General features: G+C 34.1%; 1 protein-coding gene across 2 annotated transcripts in view; it reads right to left on the bottom strand.

Moving 5' to 3' along the window:
* The window catches only part of LOC106155583 (uncharacterized), a 106,468-nt gene that overhangs the window by 79,808 nt on the left and 8,636 nt on the right, over positions 1 to 18,024 (bottom strand). For both annotated transcript variants that reach the window (XM_087004879.1, XM_087004880.1), the window contains exons 3-29: positions 17,605 to 17,686; positions 15,930 to 16,039; positions 15,540 to 15,629; positions 15,156 to 15,241; positions 14,789 to 14,951; positions 14,304 to 14,434; positions 13,815 to 14,019; positions 13,291 to 13,439; positions 12,880 to 13,075; positions 12,427 to 12,599; positions 11,921 to 12,077; positions 11,545 to 11,715; positions 10,957 to 11,139; positions 10,448 to 10,621; positions 9,877 to 10,059; positions 9,372 to 9,506; positions 8,784 to 8,954; positions 6,005 to 6,202; positions 5,557 to 5,757; positions 5,183 to 5,356; positions 3,783 to 3,902; positions 2,847 to 2,951; positions 2,434 to 2,613; positions 1,923 to 2,111; positions 1,529 to 1,779; positions 911 to 1,224; positions 58 to 353 (exon numbers count right to left, since the gene is read on the bottom strand). In XM_087004879.1, the coding sequence (XP_086861005.1) occupies positions 58 to 353; positions 911 to 1,224; positions 1,529 to 1,779; positions 1,923 to 2,111; positions 2,434 to 2,613; positions 2,847 to 2,951; positions 3,783 to 3,902; positions 5,183 to 5,356; positions 5,557 to 5,757; positions 6,005 to 6,202; positions 8,784 to 8,954; positions 9,372 to 9,506; positions 9,877 to 10,059; positions 10,448 to 10,621; positions 10,957 to 11,139; positions 11,545 to 11,715; positions 11,921 to 12,077; positions 12,427 to 12,599; positions 12,880 to 13,075; positions 13,291 to 13,439; positions 13,815 to 14,019; positions 14,304 to 14,434; positions 14,789 to 14,951; positions 15,156 to 15,241; positions 15,540 to 15,629; positions 15,930 to 16,039; positions 17,605 to 17,686 (4,587 nt within the window). The remainder of the gene's footprint in view (positions 1 to 57; positions 354 to 910; positions 1,225 to 1,528; positions 1,780 to 1,922; positions 2,112 to 2,433; positions 2,614 to 2,846; positions 2,952 to 3,782; positions 3,903 to 5,182; positions 5,357 to 5,556; positions 5,758 to 6,004; positions 6,203 to 8,783; positions 8,955 to 9,371; positions 9,507 to 9,876; positions 10,060 to 10,447; positions 10,622 to 10,956; positions 11,140 to 11,544; positions 11,716 to 11,920; positions 12,078 to 12,426; positions 12,600 to 12,879; positions 13,076 to 13,290; positions 13,440 to 13,814; positions 14,020 to 14,303; positions 14,435 to 14,788; positions 14,952 to 15,155; positions 15,242 to 15,539; positions 15,630 to 15,929; positions 16,040 to 17,604; positions 17,687 to 18,024) is intronic.

Below are 18,024 nucleotides of genomic sequence, written 5' to 3'. Positions count from 1 at the left end.
TCAGATCAAATGTGAGTGTAAAATCAGCATGCAAATAATAAGCATGCTAATACTTACGACAATTGGCTGCAGTTCTCCATTGTATGTAGAAGCCAACATCTGCACAACGTTTTGCAAAGCCCTCCAGGCGTTCACAGGCAGTCTCTTTGGGGAAGGAGTTAAACTGAAATGCTGCACAAACATCAAATTGACAGCTAAACTTTATTTCTTCAATATCCAAGTCGCCGCTTTTGATGCATTCCCGAAATACATTGTTTGTGTCATTGATCAGGCCACAGTATGTGTTCGTTGTCACTAGTGCTTTTTGAGAGTCAGAGCATTCTATCCAATCATCCTCTTCCCCTTTCTTGCACCTGTAAAATATTTATTATCAAAGAATAAAAAGAAAAATTTGTCTCTATTGTTCTGATGTCATCATGGTTAAAATCATAACTGCAGCTAGTTTCTTAATATTGAAAATGTCACATTATTTTCATTGAATGGCAAAGAAAAAGTTTTGATTCTAAATGAACAGCATTCTACTCAAAACATTGATAAAATAAAATATAATGAAAATGTGAATGTCAAGGAGGTGTTTATTCAAATGATATTCCAGTTTCTGTTGAATATTTTTTGTCCCTAAATGATTAAGTGTGGTTGTTAAATCTTAAACCAGTTAGTTATGCTTACGGCAGATACACTAAATAAATGAACATATTGAAGTCATAACCACAGTGACATAACTAGCACATGTGCCACAAGTAACATTATGCCATTGTAACCGATTGGAATATCATTTGAATAAACACCACCTGAATGGACATATCCTATGAAACTCAGAGTTGAGGTTTAGACATGTCTTAGGTTTAATTTTTTAAAATCACACACACACACACACACACACACACACACACACACAATGCTGACATACCCTGGGATACCAGCTCCTGGGATCTCATAGCTGTTACCAATTAGAGCATATGCCTCTTTCCTATCTCTGTTACTGACATCAGTTCCATTTGCCATAACGAGATCATCCGTTTTGTTTCCATTAAAGTTGCCACAGATACCACACATACGGTTTTGGTATTGTCTTGGCACCCGGACCTGCACTCTATTATTGCCATCATACTTCAGCTCCAAGCCAAAGTCAGTAGACAACCTTATAGTTTTTCGTTTAATGAAAATCATGGAAATGCTTCCATTTGCCAAAGATATTGGGAGTTCCACTCTTTCATCGTTGATCTGGAAATAGTGTTTCACAAAAGAAATGTAACATATTCTGGCAATAGACTACAGACATCTTAGCTTTAGTAATTTTTTATTCAATGTGCATAATTGTTTGGTTAATTTCATTCCTAACTTTTTTCCATATCATTTCCATTTATTATATTGCCACCAAATTCAAAGACTTTTTATGGTGTTCCAATTTTACATTTCAATATTTAATAAAAGCAGTCCCTGATTCAATATGGGAATCTTTTGCAGATGTCAAACTGCACATCTATTTCTCAAATTACACAGTTAAAGTTGCTGATGTTGTACTTACATAGACTTTTCTTCTTTTTTCTAAGCGGATAATATTCCCATAGACCTCAACACCAACTTTTCTCAACCAAGACACCTTCTTATTACCCTTACGGTGTTCATTTTCCACAGACACCAAGAATTCAGTGAGATTTGCTTGTGAGGCACCACAGCTTTGAGCCATAGTGTATTTACAGGTGCCTTGAAAGTGTATGATCCGTTTATCAAATGTTCTGTAATGTGGATCTCCATACCCAATGCATCTTCCAGTGCCTAAAGTATAAAGGACAAATAGATGTTTTCCTATTAAGATTAGAGCACAGAATTGGGCTTGATGGAAAATACAAAAATGCTTGACACTGTTCCTGTAGGAAAGGACTTCTAGTAGGATAAGCAAGTATCATGTCTTTACATACCTGGGGGTCTTGTAGGTGAAGTGGTAGGACTTAAAGTAGAGACCATAGTACTAGCAGCCGTAGATAAAGTAATGGGAGTATCAGCAGTGGTTGGTTTTGAGGTGACTTCCATAGTTGTACTGGCAGAGGTCATTTTTGCAGATGTACCAGCACTGGTTGCCTCTGTACTTGCAGTTGTTTCTGTTGTCCCTGAATCATTTAGTAAAGGGCTGTTCATTAGTGAGAGTAGGTGTGTAATCCTTATGCTTAGTCATATTCTAATAAAAATTCTAATTTTAAAATGTCTTTTGATTTGAAACAAATGTTATGGCTTTTTAGAAATCAATAAAAGACAAAATTTAAAATTGGCAGTTTTTCTCATTTTTATATCAAATATATGTTTTTTCTTATAAAGTTAAAAGCACAGAATTGAGTTTGAAGGAATATATGCAAATGTTGGACACTGCTTCTTTAGGAAAAGACCTCTATGAACACTGGTAAAAGGATAAGCAAGTATTTTCTCTTTTTATACCTGGAGGTCTTGTAGGTCCAGTAGTAGGACTAAAAGTAGACCCCTCAGTACTAGATAAAGTAATGGGAGTATCAGCAGTGGTTGGTTTTGAGGTGACTTCCATAGTAGTACTGACAGAGGTCATTTCTGCAGATGTCCCAGCACTGGTTGCCTCTGTGCTTACAGGTGCTTCTGTTATCCCTGAATCAATTAGTAAATTGCTGCTCATTTGTGTAATCCTTAGGTTTTGGAACTTGTTTTTTGAAAAAATAATAATAATAATTTCTTTCATCTTAAAGGAACTCTTAAAAACTTTTGAGAAATCAATAAAAAAATAATAATAATTTCTTTCATCTTAAAGGAACTCTTAAAACTTTTGAGAAATCAATCAAAGTTTGAGAAAATCTATGATGGCAGTATTTCTCAGAAAATACCTTGGGTTGTTAAAGATGTCATTTCTGCAGTTGTTGCTTCTACTGTTGTGGGCATACTTGTAGTTGTTTCTTCAGGTTGCAGGTCACAAAATACAGGTTTAGGATCTACAAATATTCCATCATATTAAAATTACAATCATGTATATTAACAACTGAAAGTAGCAGCTGATTTTAAAACTAATACCATTTTACTATCAAATAGCATGTAAATAGTAATGCAAACAGCACAATAAACTAGAAAAAAGTTGCATTTCATGGTGAAACAGTAGGTTAAATGCCAAGTTGAAGACCCAATATATGCTTTTCTATTCAAGTTCAATATATAGTTACTATGGGTGTATCTCTGCTAGTTTTGGAGATATAAGGGCTAGAAAATTTGCAAACTGCACTTCATGGCAAAAAGTAGGTTGTAGGTCAAATTCAAGGTCACATTTAGATTCCCAATATATGATTTCCTATTCAAGTTCAATAGCAACTATGGATGTATCCTTCCTTGTTTTGGAGATACACTAAAACCATTAGTTCCACCAGGGCTCACAATGGTGGTACAAATTAATGCATGGAAAACAATATAATAAGACAAGGTTCTTAATTTATAAAAAGAACTACATTAAAACTATCCAACCTTTTTTCATAAATTAAGTGGTAGTTGATAAACACCCAAGATTGTGATGACCACAGTTTACCACAAAATACAATTTGGAGACTTGATTTAGAGTGCATTCATGCAGAACAGTGGTCTAACAGATCCATAGATCAAATATAGCCATCGGACTTGAATGTTTGTTGCGTAATCCCTGTGTGGAATCTATTCAGTGTCTAAACGAGAAATACCCAGCAAGCTTTTTTGTGGGTTGTCATGTTTGATCCTGTTGAATCTGTTAATCCACTATTCTGAGTGCACTCTTATATTGGCTTTCAGGCCATTGCCCTTACCCGAGATAATATAGCCTGGCCTAGTGCACTGAAATCTTACTGAAGAACCAAGGCCAAAGTAGCTCCCATTGTATATCAAAGTCCCATATTCTGGTGTGCCTGGGTTTGGGCAGCCCTCAGCTGAAAACAAATTTACATGTAGTAAGAGTTGATTAAATATCATAATCACATAAAAGCCAGGCAAGAGATGCCTAAAACCACAAAACGACAGAGAATCCAGCTGCAGATGAACTCCGCACGATCCAGAATACATTGGCAGAAATCAAAAATGAGATGATACGTAAATCTAACGTTATGGAATTTCTGTCACAGCTTAAGCTCAAAATAAAACAGGAACTAAAAGATGAATTTAAGAAAGAGTTGGAGCAAGATCTTAGGGCCAAGTTGACGCGTTGTGCCTAGAGACAGAATCACTGCGTGAAAAACTAACTAAACAGGCCTCTGAAATCAGAAAGTTAACCAAGAAGCTGGAGGAAAATAGCTGCCAGACAAGAGCTGCCATACAAATGGCGAACCATAATCAGCAATACTCACAAAAGAACAATATAAAATTTCTAAACTGGACAGAGAAACCCAAGGAAAACCTAAGGGCTGACCTCTGCAAGATTTTCAAGGAGAAGGTCAATGTAGATATTAACCCATCATCAATTTTAGATATTCATCGGATCCCATTACCTTTAATGAAAAATGCATCCTTTTCGGCTATCCAACAAACCCAAACAGCCCAATTAATTTTGTTATTCTTTGTACGAAATTTTATATTTACAAAAGTTTCAAAAAGGAATGTATGCGTCTTTCTTCACTCATAAATTACATAAAGGATCAATTTTATAATAGAAAGATATAATGCATTAAAAAAGCTAAATTTAACAAACTTTGATAAAAATGGGAAAATTGGTCAGACATGTTTGAATTTAATTAGCTTCAGCAAAATAATATATTGCATTTTTTTCTTGTTTAATAATCTATTGCAGTTTTGGTTGAATACATTGTGGTATCGATCTTTATTATTAATATTATTATTATTATTATTATTACACCTATTGTTCACGAGATTATAATCTTATATTCGTGTGTGTGAGAGAGAGTGTGTGTGTAAGAGGAGAGTGAGTCTGCATTTACCATATTTGGGTACATGTACATTCTTATACTGAAATTATTCAATAAAAATAAAAAATGAATAAATAAATATAAATAATAAAATAAAATTGTTTTTTTCTGTTCACATCCGAAGGGTAATTTATGCCTCCTATGTTAATGTAAGTTATGGATATCATTGAAAGTTCCTACCAGGATGTTCCTACCAGGATATTCCTAAAACATATACATTACTGTGAAATAAAGAACTTGTATTTGTAATATGATACGACAATGTACTTGTAATATGATACTGCACTTACGAAGACATTTAGCAGATGTAAAGTTCCATCGTCCATTAGCCAGACAGTAGGCCTCGGATGCTCCTATCAATTTCAGTCCTGGACTGCAGGAAAAGTGAGCTACAGACCCAAAGGTAGTTCCAAGACTTGTGGAATATCCAGAGCTAACATTTGGTGGAGGGCCACAATCAACAACTGAAAGCATATATAATCTTATTATGTGTGCTGTTTCTCTCTACATGTATTACTGAACACCTCAAATATTTTTATTAAAAGAAGAACATTTTTCCTTTGAAATGCTTTAAACAACGATCTTTTGTTTTATGGATCAATAATATATGCAAAAATTTGGGAAGACATTAATATCATTAATTTAAACACTATAAAATACTAACTTTGACAATCTGGTGTTTGACCAGTCCAGTTGTAAAAAGTCTGGTTGTTCAATAATTCAAATTTAACACAAAGTCTTATGCGATTCCCAGTCAGCTTGTACCCTTCTTGGCAACTATAGTTTGCCTGGCTGCCAAAGTAGTCCTCATTTGACAGAGAGACCATTCCATTAGCAGGAGCCTTGATCATACCACAACGAACCCCTAAAAAATATAGTACATTGATCATTTCCAATTCAAAACTGTATCAAAATTACCATACCATTGTATACATAAAAGCCTTCTGTTTCACAAAGAAATTCGACACTGGCTTAATGTTAAGATATGATACAACCAAATATTAAGTAGAAGAAACAGAACTTTTTACCATAAAGTTCTTCAGTTTTAATGCAGACCAGCAGTGGATGCAAGCAGTATGAATATTCACTAGAAACTAAATTGGAACACTTACTAGAACACCTGCTAGTGTTGGAAGACCAGCTTCCATTGGACAAGCACTGAATGGTATCTGGTCCCTCAAGGAAGTATCCCGTCTTGCATGTGATCTGTACCTCTGCTGGGTAGTCATATGAACCATCAGAATTAATGGCGAAACTGCTAAATAATGCACTGCCTTCTCTAATGTTGACCAAAGGTGGACATCTCATTGCTGTGAGTGAACAAAAAAATAATATAATATAATATAACACGACAAGGGCTTAAATCTCATTTATTAACCTCCCATAATGAACTATGGCTGGTCTCATAGATTCAACATGTAGTCATTATACAACAAGACATATACAACTGTTAAAATTGATAGCAATTTTTAAAATCCCCCTGATAGATCCCAGACAGCCTCAGTAATCTGGCCCACGTCTGGCCCAGATCTGGCAACGTCTGGCAATATCTGGGCCAGATTTTGCCAGACACTTGCCAGATCTGGGCCAAGTCTGGCAAAGTCTGGCATTTATGCTACATTTTGCCAGACACTTGCCAGATCTGGGCCAAGTCTGGCAAACTCTGGCATTTATGCCACATTTTGCCAGATGCTGCCCAGACTTGGGCCAGATATGGTACTTTCATTTTCAATTTTTATTTTCTATTTATTTATTTTTTATTGACCAGTGAGCTGAATGCATTGAACTGACGTCATTTGATAAATTTTGATTTAATTTATCTCTCTCTCTTTTTTTCAAAGTCCCCTCATAAGTGTGCTATTTGTTTAATTTGACTTGAAATTTGAATGAATTCACTGTTCTAAAACTTTTTTGAACTACTCGTTCCGCTGTTGTAAGATTCCGCTTTTTATGCTAAGCCGGTCAAGGACCCGGATGTAGCGTTTCTTAGAGTTATGGATATGAAAAAAGCACAAGCGTATCAAACTGATACAATTTGTTGAGTGATTTGATTCGTGATGCGATTTATTTCGAAGGCATCAACACTGGCGACGAAGATTAACACTAGTGCACAACTGTGAGCCAACGTTCTTTGAAAAAATGGAGGAAAAATGTGAAATTACGAAATTCGAACCGTACAGAAGTCCGGAGACATTAGGGTCACGCTCGACGCGATGGCTAGACAGTTTTAAACTCTTCGCTGAAGGAAAAGATTGATCTTTTCAAAACCAACGGACGGCATGAATAATGAACAAAAATAGAAAATTAAAAATACATGACAGAGGAGACGCGCGCTTATGTTGTATTCAGCAGGGACAGGTGTACAAGACGGGTTAGAAACATGAATATACATTAGACAGTTAACGCTTTGAATGAAATTGGAACACCAGAAACTGTGAGTATGATGAAACCGAAGTCATTTGACAAACCAAGCCAGTCTAAACATTACGAGTTTAGACATGAAAAACGAAGTAGAAACTCCCTGACTGAGAAAACATGGAACGTTGGATCACTTTGCAAAAGTCTGCAAAACTGAAACTATTATTCATGTAAATGACAGCTTTGAACATGATAATCCAGGAGTGCATATACATTTGGTGTGGGAACCAATGCAATATACACAGAAGACATGGAGGAAATAGAGGCGGTGTTAATCTCAGTGTATTACCAGATTCAGGTGCATATTGTAATATCATTGATGAAAATACATGGAGAATGCTGAAATCCAAGAAAAATAAATGTGGCTCTTGTGGAGGACTAGAAAACAAACAGTATTATTCATACACGTCTGAGAAACCTTTAAAAGTGAAGGGAACATTTGAATGTGACGTAAAGGAAGAGACCAGTAGTAGTGAAAGGACATGGGATTTGATATGAGTTGATAAGTTTTGAGAATTTTCAGTGTGGTTTAAGGAATAAAAGTTGGAGTTCATATGCTATTCTGCAAATGTTTGAAAGGACATTTTAAAGACTGAACTGTCAATAAACATGTTTTGAAAGGACCGTTTCTCTCCAAGAAAGGAAGCGATGTTGTGTTTTGACTTGACATTTGAATGAACTGTTGTTAACTTGGTAGAGCTACTTGTTCCATATTGTTGATTCCTTTAATATTTATAAGCTTGTCAAGATGTATCATTTCTTAGTGTTATGGATTTGAAAAAAGCGCAAACATTGCAAACTGGTTCAATTCATTGAGTGATTTGATTCATGATGTGATTTAATTCAAAAGCATTGATACTGGGGTTTGTTTTTGTGCACATGTAATTCTCTTTTAATTGTACATCTATATCTGTGCTGGAGTATACATATTTTTTTTTTCAGAATTTACATGTATGTACAGTACTGTAGCCAGCATGCAAGTTGAATTGAAACAGTTACTGCATGGTTATTTATAATTTTGTTATAACTCACCATCATCTAAAAAAAACAATGTTTTTTCATTCATTATTCAAGATTTATTCATTACAAAACTATATTCATTAGTGATTATTATTATTAATGATATGTTTGAATTAGTTTAAAAATGACAATGTGTGCAAAAATATTTCCCCCTCAAACCCCTCCCCCATGTACATGCATGATTAATTACAATTTTTGTAATTTTTGTCTGGGATGTGTGTGTGTGTGGGGGATGTGTGTGTGTGTGTGTGTGTGTGTGTGTGTGTGTGTGTGTGTGTGTGTGTGTGTGTGTGTGTGTGTGTGTGTGTGTGTGTGTGTGTGTGTGTGTGTGAACAAGCACACATTTCATATCAGAACTATATAAGTTTTTTGAAAGCAAGAATGATTGCAGAACTTCTAATTTTTTGACATAATTTGTACTCATCTCAATGTCAAACTATAAGTAACACTTACGTATACAAGATTTATCCACCATCCTTTCAACTGTGGCATTTCCCACCATGGCACTAGTCTCATTGCCAAGGTACAAGTTGTATCCTTCCATGCAGGAACAATAGTAACTACCATTGGTGTTATGACAGGATTGTTCACACCCTCCATTGTTCACCAGACATTCATCCACATCTTTGAATAACAACAATAAAAGTAATTCACAATAACATTTTAAAAAGTTCACATAATCCAAAGTTTAGCAGTTAGCACATCTTTGAATAACAACAATAAAAGTAATTCACAATAACATTTTAAAAAGTTCACATAGTCCAAAGTTTAGCAGATAGGAAGATTTTTAAAATTGACACACTAAAAAGGAGAGAAAGCTGTGAAAGATACAATTCACCCACTGTTTCAATCATACCTACTCAAAAGGGTAAAAAATCTAAATATTACATGACACCTTAAGTTTTTCAAGTCAACATAACAGTGGCTTTCCATGTTTCATTAACATTTTTACAAAATACATACGAAAAGATGAAGAACTTATTAATCGATAATCATATCAGAAAAATTTAAAAAATTTTTAATACTTTTCTGACTACTTACCAATACAGTTGAAAATAGTCCCATTAGGACGTGCATACCCTGGCAAACAGGAGCAAGCGTATGATCCAGGAAGATTAACACACCTACTGACACTGGGGTCACAAACACCTTCCATAGCTGTGCACTCATCCAAGTCTAAAAGAAGTTCAAAACACTGTGGCAATTCGACATAATATTTTCAACACTTTGAAGATATGATGATGTTATCATCAAGCAAGTTTCAACATCAATAGGCATTATTTCCGACTGTGTATTGTATTTAAATATAGCTATTGACAGACGAAAACATGAATTATATTACAAACATATCCCAGCAGAATACAAATACTTAAAATTAAATGTCAAAATATCAGTGAATATCTGAAAAAATTTACACATTTTTGTGTAAATGAAAAAAAAAATCATCATATTTGTAACATGTAATACACACATCACAACAATATTGTTATAATGTAACAGCACTGATGAAACCCACCAAAAATATATATATATTTATACACTTTACCTGTACAGTTAGGCATGGGATCCCAGGTTCCATCGATATAACATGTTACACTGACATTCCGAAGCCCATTTTCAGCCACAAAGCCAGGTTCACACTGAGCTAACACAGTTTGATTCCTAACATAGGGTCCTGGGGTTATAATGCTTCCACTGGCAAATGGCAAAGGTGGTGCGCATGGTAATGCTAAAAATACAGTTAGAAATGATAAGGTGCAACTGAACAAAAACAAAAATGTGTTTTGTCTGAAAAACATTAAAATGTGTTTTGACCTAAAAATTCTTAACTAAATGTACATGCATGTTTGAAGTTAATATACAGTTACATCTATGTAAAAATCCAACTGGTCACAGAATATGTCACTCAAATTACCCAAATTGGCATGAGCAGTGTAAACTTGTTACCATTAAAAATCTTTGCTTGTTAAATTCTTTGGTTTGGTTACAACCACAGGTTTTATTTCCACCTTACTAAAATTTTGTTTTTTTTTGCCTTTTTTATTATTTTATTTAGCAGTGCTACTTCGATACTTTCAAATAACCTTGTTGTTTTGATACTACTAAAAACAAATTACCTTCAATTTTTGGAATATTTATAAAGTATCCTTCAGCAGAACACATAGCAATTGGCGCACCAACCACTCTATATCCCTCATCAGCCGCAATGATAATCACTATCCCAAACTTGTATTCTGGCTTGGTATTGACAATTCTACCATTCTTGATCACAGGCTCTGGGCAGGAAGATACTGTCAGATGAAGGGAGAAAATAAGAAAATAATACACATTATAAATCATTAGAGCAAAAATGATAATTAACCTAAGATTTAACATTTAGGAAATACTTGTTCTTAGCCCCTGTTAATATTTTTATTACTAGTAAAAGTATATAAATTTTATGTAAAACAGAATCCAAACAACTATATTTCACCATGGATTTTTTTTCAAATTTTCGATTATAATTTTATAATTTCATTTTACTTCTGCTGGTACCCTTTTGGTTTCTTTTGACACAGAATAAAAATCAATCAGCAAACATAAATTATGATATAAATCAAAAAATCTTTTAAAAACTACCCCTTACGTTTACAAGTTGGTGCAGGTTCCCAGCCATTTTCAGTGCACTTAATGGTGGCCATCCCCTCCATAGCATTTCCAGTATTACAGATATAAGTGACATTGGATCCATACAATGGTTTCCCATTGATGTACTGTGCATCAAAGACCCTGCCACGGTCTATGCCTGGTGCAGATCCACAACTGATTTCTAATACAAAATAAATAAACAAGCTTGAAAAATATACATCAGAAATTACATTTAAATAAAGTCAACTACTGAAAACTCATTTTATATTGTCTTATATCTTTATCAATTAAAATTCAAATAATAAACTGTTGAATAAAATATTAAGTATTTTATTAGGAATACAGTATGCAGTCTCCCTACTCAAAATTAACCATCACAAATTTTGCAACTATCTGACAGTCAAATGCCTTTAAAATAAAAATCAGCAAGAAGTCTGAACCTTATAGAACTGGTGCCAGAAATAACTCATTTGCAGAATAGAATACTGACAGGAGAAGAAGGTTAAATTTACAACTTAAAATATCACTCAGCTGTGCTGCAGATAAAAACAGCACCTTTACGAGGGAGTGGTTCACCCATGCTCACCTGTGCATTCTGGAGGCGGGTTACTCCACTCTCCTCCACTAAGACAGGTTCTGGTCGTTGGTCCAGTGAGGTTATAACCAGCCATACATGAATAGGTGATCACACTACAGTAGTGTGGAGAATCACTACTGATCATGCTGTTATTTGGTAATGGGTACAAACTTGGGCAATCTTAAAAAAAGATAACACATAGACTTGTGACCCAAGTGAACTACTAAAATTTCAAATATACTGACATTTCTAGCTGAACTTTCAAGAAATATCTTATCAGTAAAGCCTCTACAGATACTTATATTTGTACATAATCATGACTGTAAATTATGTGGAAATCATAAAATGGTTGCATTCTGATTAAAATGTACTATTCTTCACTTACCAATTGAAAATGAAGCATTGAAGCCTCTGTAGTCATTAAAATCACTGTCAGTTTTGAATGTCATGTAGAAGATTCCATTTTGAGACCTCAGGGGTGGTGGAAGGATGCCCCCAGAAAAATTACCAAATGGAAATCTACCATCTGTGCTGTTGTAAACCTATAAAATTATTTTACAAGATATAAATATATGACAGTGAAATATGAATGATATTATTCATAATAATTATTGACAAGTCAGTGAGCAATTTTTGATGTTACACTTAGAAATATATCTTATAAGGTTGAAGGTTTTTTGAATATGCATACCCATCTCTTTTCTAAGTGGCTGAAGAGGCTGAAAAGCTTATTACACTTTAAAATGTAATCAACTACCTACACAAATAAATTCAAAATTACCTGCAATAATTATTTTGTTTTCTTATCTAAAAGTACCTAATTTTCTTCCATGGCAAAGGAAAGAGGAGTAGCATTATTTTTACAGGGAGAAATTAAGAACAATATCTTACTGTCACAACATCATAATCTAGCTCTGTATCTAGCACACTAAAACACATGGTAAGAGGTGTTTCATCTGGGTTCCTGATTCTCCATGTGCAATCTAGCAGCGATGGGTAGCTAGTTGTACCATAATCTGGTGACTCCACTATTCCACTGCTTGCCTCTATTTCAGCCGAACAACCTAAGAAAGTTAATAAAGTATAAGAATTTTTTAATAAATGACATCAAATCATATATTTGAAAAAAATAACTACTTTTATGTCTCCTCATTAAGTATAAGAATTTTTAAATAAATAACATCTGAGCACATTTTTGAAAAAATAACTACTTTTTATCATTACCAATCTATACATTCAGCTAAATTGTTTTATTTCAAAGATGAATATCAACAATCAACAATATATCACACTTATACACATTTTTAAATGGGTATTGTATTGCACAATCATCTTACTACATACCAGCCCTGTAGGAAGCATTAAACCCTTTCCCACTGCCATACGCATCAGAGAAGAAGGTCACAAGCAGATGACTGGAACTAGACACCAATGGCTTGGGAAGAGCACTTCCTACAAATTTGCCCACAAGAGATGAGTCTCTTGTATTTCCATCCAAAACTTGCACTGAATCCCCAGAAGTCAGGTTGAAATCTTTGAACTGAAGTGATTACATATGTCTATTATAATGACAAAAATTATGATTTTCTTACTGCATATTTTCTCACATTTCTTTTGAACTCTGTATAATGGCACTAACAACTGAGTTTATATAAAAAAAAAGATGTATGCATGTTCTCTACTTAAATTTTACAGTAAACATTCTTCTTTGTTCAATATTTTTTTTATATAAACTGTACATAACTAAAAACTTACCTCAAGAGTCAGTGTCTCTGCAGGGAATAAGGAAGATATATTGTACAGACAGTCCATGCCAACAGGATAACCATCTGGATACTCTGGGGATGTAAAGTACTGCCACTCCCTAGTAGCCACTAAGTCCTGGTCACAGTTCGGAGCAGGGACTGCAGTGTGAAGCAAAAATCTTTAATTTGCATAAAAGGATATATTTCATGTGTAACTTTTTATACTTTTTAATACAATCCTGGATTTCACTTGCTACAAAGTGCAATTGTATCAGCTGCACTAGATTAAAAGATGCAAAAATATTAGATTTTAAGAACTTTGAAAGGGCATGTATATATTGTGCACCCTCTCGATCTCTATTTGCAATAGTACAGGGATGACAAAAAATTTAAAACTGATTCTAGTTCCCTCAGTTATTTATAGTGTGAGTGCTTGCGTGCATGTGTGTGTGAGCAGTATATAGATGGTTGTTGGAACAGAGACAGAAACCTTTCACTGTCCATACCTTCACGGCAGGAACAAACATTATCTACCTGCTTTCCATGAACATGCAAATCCTGGGCGCACTGCCTCCTCATCTGATGTGAACTTCAGAGTTACAATATTACTGGCAATCTCTACTGAATTTCTTGATACATTTTTGCCACTGAGCTTAGTGTGAAGGTTGATATCACTTGAGGGATTGCCACTGTGAATGAACAGGAAGTCATAATTGTCCTCAGTGTCAAATGCAAGGATCTGAAATTGAATCCAAAGAAATCAGAGAATCATACACAATTTTTATACTGTATCAACATCAAGAAATACATGTACATCGTGTAGAAATATAGGGTTGCATTTGAGTATGCACTTCTAGAGTGGGTACAACATCCACCTTTATACTCCATTACATTTATCTTTCCATATCAAATATTGTAAAAAGACACCCTGTCGCTCTTTTTATGTAAGACTTAAACATATAGTATTACATGCAGTTTTGATTTCCTAAACAATAGGTTGATCCAAATAAACACATCTCTTACATCAATCTGTATTCTGTATCCAACCTCCACTTCTATCACCCACTCACAGCTGGCAGAGTTTGGGTATGTGTCACCAGATTCAGGGAAGCTGATATTTCCAGAAGTTCCTTTCTCATAGCCACCGCACGACACTAAAAATTGCAAAATCTTTTGACATAATGTAAAAATACACACACCTAAGTGCTTAAAACTAGCCTTCGGTTTCTCAGATTTTTGTAGCATGGCTAACTAATTGTTCACTTAAGACATTAACTGTCATGAAAAATAGTCTTTGATGAACCTGATAGAGAAAGGCAGAAATAAAGTCATTTCAAGCAATATCTTTAAAACTCCTTTTTCATATTCTTTTTAAATCTTTTGTCTCAAATTGTCATTTAGAAAACTTTATAATCAAAGCTTACATTCTTAGTGCTGTCATTCTTGGATGTAAATTAAAGCTAACGAGGTCGAGAATTTTGCAGACTGAAGACAATTTATTTTACTACCTGTACAGTTCAATTCATCAGCCCCTGAACTGCACTGCTGAATGCCATCACACACTTGTTTTGCAGGAATACATCCAGTGCCATTGCAGTGAAATTCTCCTGGCTGGCATGCTGCCGTCTCACAGACAAAATAATTCAGTTCAATGCAGCTAACAAAGCCATGCTACAAATAAAAAGAAACATACCATCAAGACAAATGCTTCTTTCTTTGTCCTTTTTTTCTTAATTAATTAATTTTTTATTAATTCTCTCTCTCTCTCTCTCTCTTTTTTTTTTTTTTTTTTTTTTTTTTTTTTTTTTTTTTTTTTGATTTGCCAACATTTAGCTATGTGAAAACATTATCTATTGGGCAAATTAATGGTTTCACCTCAGCAGGTGTCCCTGGTTCACTCTGCACTAAGGCATCAGTACAATACTTCAGGGGCTCATCTGTGGCTTCATCCACCTGGACATCTGCAGAAAATATCATAAAAATATGAATAAGCTCAAGTTTCAGCTAAGCATTAAAAACATAAACTTTATCATAATATTAGAAAAGAAATCAAACATTCCATGTCAAGCAGTTTTAACTAACATTTTAAACGTGGTTATGGTGGAATTCCCTTATTCACTTTGCAGTTGGTTTGAATAAAGAGGACACAACAGAGATCATGATGTTTATTCTTCAAAGGCCCTGCACCCAATCAAGAGACAAAAGGAAGTGGCACTGGTTACAATGGGTAATGTAACTTAGGACAATTGCCAAACTTACCTGCGGGATCTAAAGGTTGCCCAGCCCTCCATGACACCTTGTCTGTACATGTGTCAGCCCCAGTGTCCGCATCTGCACACAAAGACCAATCTGGAAAAGGAAATAACCATGAAAAATATAATGTAAAAACAAGTAAGATTGCACTTAGATAAATAAAGGATACACACCTAATCAAGCGGCATAGCTAGCCAATATTTTCTCTCTCTCCTTTACTCTCTATTTCCTTTAAATATCTCAACTGACTCTTTGAAGTTTAAAATTGCCCTTTAGGCCTCCAATAAATAAAACATATGAAAGGAAAAACATAAAAAAACTAATCAAATGTCACAGACAAAAAACACATTTTCACTTCAATTATACTATTGGTTTTACTGAAAAGTTGGCATTTACCAATCCAATATGAAACTGGTGCAGAGTCATTGATGGTATTCTTTACTAAGACATCTAGTTGCACAGTAGTACTTTGGTCATCCAACACACCAAGGAGAACGCTGCCATAGCTTTAAAAAATTTAAAACAAGCCTTTTAATTTCCAGTAACCACAAATGTATAATAATATTTTTTTCTTATAAGTACTGCTCCACATGGGTCTCAGCACTGTGTAAGATAAAAAAAATTAATAAAGAATAAATATCACAAGCAGAGTTCAGAAGAAAAAGTTGGTAACTATATAAACTGAATAAGAAAACTTTGTAAGTCAATTTATGAAAATTATAAATTTTCAATTATTCTTAGATACTGGATCCACATGCTGTTATATGAATAATATATATCAATCTATATTTTTTCTCAATTTTGCTGTAAGTTAATATAAAAAGTTGTTATACCTTGTTCTTGTTTAGGACAAAAAAACTCGAGTTGCAATGAGAGATGGCTAAATAGATAAAATCCAAAAACTTCCTGGTCATCATACAAAGGACCATTTACATTTTCAAAAGGCAATCTGTAGCTGGAAACTACCTCTTATCTATGTTATATACTATGTTATGTATTTTTGAAAATAAAACATTACCATGGTAACAAACAACACATTTACTTATTATTCAAAAAAGTTAACAAATGTGCATCAGATATTGACAATTTATGTGTTACGTAAAGAAAAAAAAGCATTCCACCCAACCTAAACCAGTCTTCATTGTCAAAGCAAACAATGTCAAACCTCCTACTAGTATATGAAAACCATTAAAAGAGCAGAGTATAATCTACTGGTAACTTCATACTGGTTTTCTATTTTTGACTGCAATAAAAAATTGCCTCCAATGTTTAAATTTTGTTAAAAAACAGAGCATAACATCTTTGAGCCTGATTTTCTTTTCATAAAAGCAAAAATATCATGTTTCCCATCACCAAACTTTTGAAAGAACACAGTTGGCACACATTCAATCAAAGGGCTAAATACCCTGGTACATTTTTTTAGGTAATCTTTACAAGATTTTTTCACCAAAATACTTATATTTGATGTTAAATTCCTTTAATTTAATGGCTAGCCAGTCATTTAGAGCAACATATGCCTTCCCGATACTCAAAATACTCGAACTAAGCACTGTTTTCACTTCAAGGCACAAAAAAATGAAGCACTGTTTTGTATCATGGTCTTATATCATGGGATTCATATATTACACAATTTCATTTTATACCTCACTTGCAGTTGCAAGATGGCATTGCTACCACCTTGGACTGAGAAAGGAAGCAGTGACAAAAGCTATGCTTCAGATAAACTTTTATTTAAGGAACTTAATCATTTTTAAGGTCTGATTTGGGAAAATTTAAGAAGCTTTGCAGGATAAAAATATGGACACTGTCTAATGCACATGGGATACCTTTAATTTGATGGATGCATTTTCAACTAAGCACTTTTAAAAACTATAAGAATGCCAAATTTCTATTTATATCCTTGTAAATGAGAAAATTATAATAACCAGTTACATATAGAAACTTCACTGTCTGTTTTTTTTTTTTTTTTTTTTTTTTTTTTTTATCAGAAATACCCAGTCCTTATCCTGTCTGAAAAAAGTCAATAATCAATCCAAAATTCACATATAACATGTTTATAAGCTTGTCTTACCTCTGGCAAGTTTCTTTTGCTGTGTTCTCTGTGACTTTGCTGCTAAACACTTTAAAACACTTCTCTCGTATAAAAACAAAACCTGCAAGAATATTAAGCAGTCAATACATAACAGGAGCAAATATGCAATACTTATTTTCTGAAGGGGCAGCTAACTAGTGTATTAAAAGCACTCCAAACACCACTCACTAATCACATATACACCCCATTTAGAATAAATATATGTCACAGACTATGTTTGTACAAGTCTTTTTCTGGCATGATTAATTAAACGTATCCTGTTTACATTGTTTTTAAGTATTATGTACAGCCAGATTATGATGTAATAATTCAAGCTTCATGGAATAACAAAGAATCTGAGACAGGGCTTTGCAAAGGATTGGAGGTACAGGCTGTCCAAAATTACCACCACAAAAATTT

The sequence above is a fragment of the Lingula anatina genome, chromosome 2, assembly GCF_051362555.1.
Source record: "Lingula anatina isolate TDL-2025a chromosome 2, LinAna3.0, whole genome shotgun sequence".
Taxonomy (NCBI): domain Eukaryota; kingdom Metazoa; phylum Brachiopoda; class Lingulata; order Lingulida; family Lingulidae; genus Lingula; species Lingula anatina.
The sequence above is the reverse complement of the archived record's forward strand: the minus strand, read 5'-3'. Positions and strand labels throughout refer to the sequence as shown.